General features: G+C 59.0%; 1 protein-coding gene across 1 annotated transcript in view; it reads right to left on the reverse strand.

Moving 5' to 3' along the window:
• RNASET2 (ribonuclease T2) overlaps positions 1-7,421 on the reverse strand; it is a gene marked incomplete at its 5' end in the record, with an annotated part of 19,910 nt that extends 12,489 nt beyond the window's left edge. The window contains 4 exons of the mRNA XM_006152274.1: positions 250-307; positions 1,814-1,869; positions 5,088-5,148; positions 7,366-7,421. Coding sequence (XP_006152336.1) covers positions 250-307; positions 1,814-1,869; positions 5,088-5,148; positions 7,366-7,421 — 231 coding nt within the window. The remainder of the gene's footprint in view (positions 1-249; positions 308-1,813; positions 1,870-5,087; positions 5,149-7,365) is intronic.

The following is a 7,421-nucleotide window of genomic DNA, read 5'->3' on the forward strand; positions in this document are numbered from 1 at the left end:
CAGGGCGGTGCCAGCGGGAGCTCCCAGCTCAGCTCCACGGCAGTGGTGGGCCAGGGCAGGGAGAACAGCCCATGTTTATGTCATCAGGGAGCGGGTGCCAGGGATCGGCAACTACCCAGACCACACAGAGGGCTCCCCCTGGCGAGTACACTCACGACCCCGTCATGAACACGGCACCGCAGCGCCCCTGAGAAGAGGAGCTGACCTACCGCAAGAGCAACGTGCAGGAGAGTGACTGACAGTTCATACCTTGATCTCGTCTAAGTCGAAGTGCCACGATCGATTACATTCTCCACCTTTGTCAGGCCTTCAAATCGAATACAAAAAAAGAAAATCAGTCTCGGTGTAAAGAGACGGGCTTTATATAACACAAAAAAGCACCTTCATTAAAGCCTGCAGAGAACAAAAGGAAAATTCTCATTAGGAATTCCTTATCCCACGCCAGCATGCAAGGAACGCTCAGGCACAGCCGTCACAGTGAGTCCCTTCTGAAGAGGAAGTGAGTTGTGTTAAAGCACCAGGAACAAAGCGACCGGCAGCTTTTTGTGAAAGAGGCATAGCAGATAACCGTGCAGGGAGCCCGAGGCCGCCTGGCTGCTGCATGCCTGCTCGGTGATCTGCGGGTGCCTGACCCCTGCTCAGGACTCTGCAGCCACTACCCGGTGATGGGGGCTGAGCAGACGCCATCTCACTCTGGACAGGGCGACTCTCATTCTCTGAACGCGAACGCAGAGGCCGTCAGACCCTAAGCCTCTGGCACCCCACAGCCCCCGACCAGGGGCATTGACGTGGCCTCAGTGTCGGCAGAAACGACAAGCTTTGCACTAGGACGGGAGGAAGTAGCGCTGTAAGTTTCCGTTCCAGCCTCGTAAGGGAAGCAGACGCTGTGTGCACAGATGCCAGAGGACAGCATGCCACATCCGGGAAAGCCAGAGGGCCGGGGACGGAGAGTCAAGGCCACCAGCGAGCCTGGGGAGAAAGCAGAACTGCAGGCCACCTGGGTCCCGTTCAGGCTGTGCTCTTCCTGTCCCCGTTCCCAAGAAACGAGCATGTGCTCCTCCCATCAGAGCAGTGGCACAGGGCCGACCCCTCTGGGGCACAGCGATGTGCAGTTTAACCTCACGGCCATGCACACACCACAAGCTGAGAAGGCACAGACCAGGGGGCGGGGGCGGTGTCCGTGAAGTGTCAGGTGTGTTATTTTATCTTTACATCTACGGTAATATGTATAGTTTTACTTATAAAAATAGAACATATTTGTAATTTAAAGAAAAAATTAGAAAATTAAAATTTAGTGATCCTAGGGGCCAGCAGGTGCCACATTAGTCAAGGCACTGGATTTCCACATGACCTACAACAGTTCAAGTCCCAGACCTGGAGACTTGAAAATCATGCCAGGCACGCGTGCATGTGTGCCCAAAATCCCCGGAGGAGAACGGAAGACAAAGGATTGTATGGCCACTGCCCCGGGAAGTGATTTCTCACTTTCCCTCTCAGTCTTTCTCTGTCTCTCTGGCAGGTACATGTGCCCTGGCAAAAACCATTAAAAAAAAAAAATTAGCAATCCTAAAATACACTCAGAATCCCTAGACACATATTTAAACTAAATTGTTACTGTTCTATCAAAACAGAACTAAACGACAATAGAATTAGAGTTACTTAGAAGGACTAACGGTATTTTTAAACGAGGATGGGGTTCACTGAAAGACTGCTACCCAAAGCAATAAGATAAATAGTCAGACTGCACTCAAGCCCAGTCTGGAGCCGGCTAGCTCCTTCGGTCGTTTACGCGCCCACGGCATTAGATGCTTGCCATAATCCGTGGATTGTCCAGTAATCCGGAGGGTCGCTACAGTCATTCTGAACTTCCTGGAGAGAAAGACACAGAGAAAAAACATTAGATCATTGTTTATGTAAATGCATTTAGCAACCTGCCTCTTTCGGGGTACGTCACTAGGATCCAGTACGAACACAGGGAACTGCTAGCGCTAATCTGTATGGAGCGTGTTCTGGAACACGTTCGCAGAAAACGCCGGAGGCTGGGTAGTCTAGGCCAGTCCTCCACAATTCGGTGCACAGGACTCAACAGTGACTGCTGCTTCTGCTGCTGTCTTCGTGTGCCTGCAGATCAAGTCGATCGGATGGAAACACTTCATTTGCCCACCAATGACTTGCTTTCCATGCAGTAGACAGCAGTTTGGAGCATAAAGCTGCGAATCCCTGCTAAGCCCAAGCCTGCTCACATACGAGTCTAAATCCACCAGTGAAATAACTAACACTGAAAATGTGGAGCCGACAAGAAGAGCCAAGGGGAACAAGGGTGCCTCCGTAATCTCCGCAGTGGAGACCACAGCACAGGGTGGAGTCTCGGCAGTGCCCGTGACGGGGTGAGGGACTCCGAGGCCGAGCTCAAGTGGAGCTGCTCCACGTGGGCACAGAAGTAGCCATGCCCAGTGCCCACAGGGACCCCGGGAGCATCAGGCCCCACTGGCCCCGCCTCTGGTACGAAATAGCTTCCGTTCACGGTTGAGGTGATGACATACCAGTGAGAGGTGGCATCTACTGACCAAGTGGCTGACAAAGCGCAGGACTGAGGTGACAAAGCCGCCCATCCCCTCTACTGCCACGGTGCTACTGAGGGCGGGAAGACCAGCGCCAACGTGGATCTCGTCTGGCCCTGCGTCTAGGTCTCCGCACGCACCCCTTCAGGTAGCCTGGCCGAGGACAGCCATGGCCCTTCAGCCAACAAGCACTCCTCGGCTCCTAGGCTGGCTCCGAGGCCATGCCGCCCAGCCCCGAGGACATGGGATGCCCAAGGTAGGTGTGTCCCAGCCCCCACACTGTGCACACCTCCTCAGAGGAGGGCCCAGGTTCGGCTCTTGCAGCTGAGGAAGAGGCCAGGACTGCAACACAGCCAGCCCAGACCACGGCCATCCTTTGTGAAATGAACTCCCTACGTGTCATCCTGTGGGTCGCTGATCTGTGGGCAGCTCATTGCTCCAGCCTCAAGGTGGGAAGGCCTTCAGTGCATGTGGCCACAACGAGACACACTCACAGACGCCTCACAAATGCTCACCACCCCCGGTCGCAGCCCCACAGGCAGTCCTCTGGTGCTGGCCCAGAGCACGCTCAAGTGGCCTGGGGTCCTCCGCAGGAGCCCAGGACCTCCGCCACCTTCCGAGGGAGTGGCATCTGGACTCCTCGCTGGCATGACCCAGTGCCTGGACTTCCTGCCATTCAGTCCGTTCCACCCCCGCCCCACACCAAGGGGCAGGCCAGGCAGAGGCAGAAACAGTGCACCACCAGGCCTGCAGGCCTGTGTGCAGGGCAGTCGGATGACCAAAGGGCGGTGGCTCGGAGTGAGTCCCAGCTCCCGAGTACAAGCTCTGATGTCACACGTGGGACTTTTACTTTCAGCGGGGAAGTGGAAGAGAACACCATTACCCTCGGTCCCAGGGCCCAGGTGGGAAGCCCAGGTGCCCTGGCAGCAAGGGGGCGCCAGCTGCGACACCCAGGCACTGCTCCTTCTGTCTCGCAGCCTCTAAGGGACCTCAGATGGAGAACTTGTACCAGAGTCTCAGAAGCATGGTCAGTAAGATTAGGGCCAGCGCAGTAATGGGGTCAAACATTTGGGAACTGCACAGGGAATGCCAGGCCAGGCTGTGCACACCGCAGGGTGCCCGGCGGCAGGGCATGAGCAGATGGGCACAGCGAGGCAGCTGCAGACACACGGCCCAGCCTGGGTCTCTGCAGAGCAGGGAAAAGGGAGAGATTTTAACAGGACTTCTAGTAAAATGGACAGAGGGAGAGACGGTCAAGGCCATTGGAGGGTTGGACAGTGTCCTCCACAAAGACGTCTCGCCCCAGCTGGGGACACAGCCTTATTTGAAAACAGACCTGCAGATGAAATCAAATTAAGGTGGGTCACACGGTATTAGGCTGGGCCTTAAGTTCTTGTGAGGCTCAGAGATGCAAGGTGGGGACCCCAGGTGAGGGGAGTCAGGGCAAGGTGTCCTAGTGCAGGGATGTCACAGGGTCCCACTCCCACCCACACCAGGACAGGCCCAGAACTACCCTGTGGGGGCCGATGAAGCTCCAGCCTGGGGCCCGGCTCTGTGGGGCTACTCCAGCCTCTGCCACAAGTAAGGCAAGGCCCTGCGGCAGGCACACACATGTAAACCAGCTCTGTGTGGGCTTCCCGGGGCCAAGGCCCCACAGTGGGCACACGCATGTAAACCAGCTCTGCGTGGGCTTCCCGGGGCCAAGGCCCCACAGCGGGCACACGCATGTAAACCAGCTCTGCGTGGGCTTCCTGGGGCCAAGGCCCCACAGTGGGCACACGCATGTAAACTAGCTCTGTGTGGGCTTCCCGGGGCCAAGGCCCACAGTGGGCACACGCATGTAAAGCAGCTCTGTGTGGGCTTCCCGGGGCCAAGGCCCTCCGGCAGGCACACGCATGTAAACCAGCTCTGTGTGGGCTTCCTGGGGCCAAGGCCCCACAGTGGGCACACGCATGTAAACTAGCTCTGTGTGGGCTTCCTGGGGCCAAGGCCCCACGGCGGGCACACACATGTAAACCAGCTCTGTGTGGGCTTCCTGGGGCCAAGGCCCCACAGTGGGCACACGCATGTAAACCAGCTCTGTGTGGGCTTCCTGGGGCCAAGGCCCCACAGTGGGCACACGCATGTAAACTAGCTCTGTGTGGGCTTCCTGGGGCCAAGGCCCCACGGCGGGCACACACATGTAAACCAGCTCTGTGTGGGCTTCCTGGGGCCAAGGCCCCACAGTGGGCACACGCATGTAAACCAGCTGGTGGGCTGCCGGGGCCCAAGGCCCCACCGCGGGCACACGCGTGTAAACCAGCTCTGTGTGGGCTTCCCGGGGCCAAGGCCCCACGGTGGGCACACACGTGTAAAGCAGCTCTGTGTGGGCTTCCCGGGGCCAAGGCCCCACGGCGGGCACACGCGTGTAAACCAGCTCTGTGTGGGCTTCCCCAAGCCCAAGGCCCCGTGGCAGGCACACGCATGTAAACCAGCTCTCCATGGGGCTTCCCAGGCCCCACGGGCAGCTGAGGCCGAAGAGCTCACCTCGCACACCGTGGCAGGCCAGTGCTGAACTATAATCAGCTTCTTCCACTCGTGGCTGCGGCTGTTAAGACAGGAGGAACAGAATTTCAAGAACTTTTTGAAGGTCCTGAGACAATGAACTGACCTATCTCCCCATTCAATCATTCCTTCAACATGGCGAACCATGGGGCTAGGGATGCCCCGCACAGACCAAGCTGTGCACCCCTGGAGTGCGTGTTCCGGTGGGAAGGCGGTAACCACGCCAGCTAAGAAACACGCGGTGTAACGGGGTGTGGGTGGCAAGAAGATATGAAGCAGACAGCAGGCCAGGGGTGGGGACGGGTGTGGCCAAGGGCCTTGCTGAGGCAGTGACTGCCCCACGGGCAACTCTCCAATGGCTCAGCTGGGGACGCACGGACACGGCGACCCTCGGCTGCATCCCTGACAGCCACGAGACCCTGAGAGCTGCACGCTGTGGGACACTCACGTGGCAACACAACCCAACCTGAGGCCTCGCGGCCCTGGTCCTCCTACCCTATCCTTGGCGCGGATGCCATGCTCCTCTGGTTTGGTACAGGGCGCCACAGATGCCACCGGGGCTGCTGTCTGAAACCCGGCACGTGCACCCCACAGCCTGTGCCACCAGAACCGGCGCAGCAACACACCCCGCTCGGTCCACTACCCAACCTGGCGCGGCACACACCGCCCTGCAAACCGAGAAGCTATGGGACACGTGTGACCAGGACTCCACATGTGGGTCGTCCCCTCAGCTGTGCGGTTTATTCACACGCAGGATGCGTGGGCGGGCGCTGCTGGCCAGCTTCGGGGGCTCAACATCGAGGGCATCACAGCCCGCCGTGGGGCTCACAGAGAGCCTCAACGAGGTGGGAAGAGTGCAGCGACCCAGGAATGCAAGCGAAACGGACCATTCAGGGTACACGCATCTGTGAGGGAAAACTGCAGGTGAAACAGCCCGAGCTGTTACACAGCAGCACCTGTAAACAGCCCAGACCTGCTGAGTAAGTGGACAATTCAGTTAGGACGGCACGGGCCTCCCTGCGTGCCCCAACTAACGCACAGCCTCTCGGTACAAGAGCAAAGGGAGGACAATCAGACTAGAAGAGTTACCGCCGCCGTGCCCCCAGGTGCACACCCTTCTTTCACACAATGGAAACTGATGCAGGAGGGCCAGGATCCAGGACCTCTAGGGGTCAGTAGTTTACAAAACACGCCATCCTCAGGACCCCTGCAACATCTCCACCCGAAATTCAGCTAAAAGAATGACTGGCCAGCCAGCAGACGGTGTGGAGGTTGCGGTGGCTGGATCGCACATGGAGACTCCACCTTTGAGTCCTGGGTCCTGTGGCTTGAAAACCACCCTGGGCATGTGAGCATGTGTGCCCAAGGTCTGAGACGAGAAGGGAGGACAGGATGGCCAGGACCATCACCCCACCCCGGAGAAAGCAAGGAGAGGCTGAGGAGCCAGAAGGAGGCAGAGGGAAATCGGGAAATCCAGTCCTCAAACCCAGTCAGGGCTTGGGCAGATGCACTGGGTTTTAGTCAGCCCTGTGTTCTTCCAAACCTGGTGGCGACCACGCCGGGCTCAGGAGCCTGGGCCAAGCACCCCCACCACCCTCTGCCACCTGCTGCGGGACAGGGCCAGCGGTGAGCAGCCGGGCACCTGCAGAGGACCTGGGCCAGCGGTGAGCAGCCCGGGACAGGGCCAGTGGTGAGCAGCAGGGCACCTGCAGAGGACCGCGGGCCAGTCAGTGGTGAGCAGCCGGGCACCTGCGGAGGACCTGGGCCAGCAGTGAGCAGCCGGGCACCTGAGAGGACCGCGGGCCACTGGCCTCGCACTTGGCGGTTCACCAGCTCCACTGACCACGAATGAAGTACAAGGAACTTTTTCAGAAAAATACTTTCTGGGAACACTGAGATCCAATGTCGCCTTTTAACCTAAACGGTAAAACGCAGAGGCACTTCCTGAAACAGTACAACGCGCCTTCCCACACCTGCTATCCAGGTAGAAGCCCGACCTTACCCAAGTGGGACAGAAAACAGAGCCGGGTACTCGGGGCTGGCCCAGGCCCGCACAGGCTGCCACAGGCGGTTTCCCAGGCAGCAGGCCGGCCACGGGGTCGCTCGGAAGGAGGAAGGGCAGCGCTCGCCAGAAACCGCACGCGGCCTAAAACTCCGCGTTCCCCCCACCGCCCCGCCAGCCTTTCCAAGGAGCTCGTCCGCCCGGCCCGGTGCCTCCCGAGGTGTCCCGGCAAGTGGGGACCTCCGGAGACGAACCCACCTCAGGAGCTTGTCGGCGCCGCACAGGCACCCGAGGGCCAGGCACAGGCCGGCCAG

This window comes from Tupaia chinensis, unplaced genomic scaffold (assembly GCF_000334495.1).
Source record: "Tupaia chinensis unplaced genomic scaffold, TupChi_1.0 Scaffold000346_1, whole genome shotgun sequence".
NCBI lineage: Eukaryota > Metazoa > Chordata > Mammalia > Scandentia > Tupaiidae > Tupaia > Tupaia belangeri.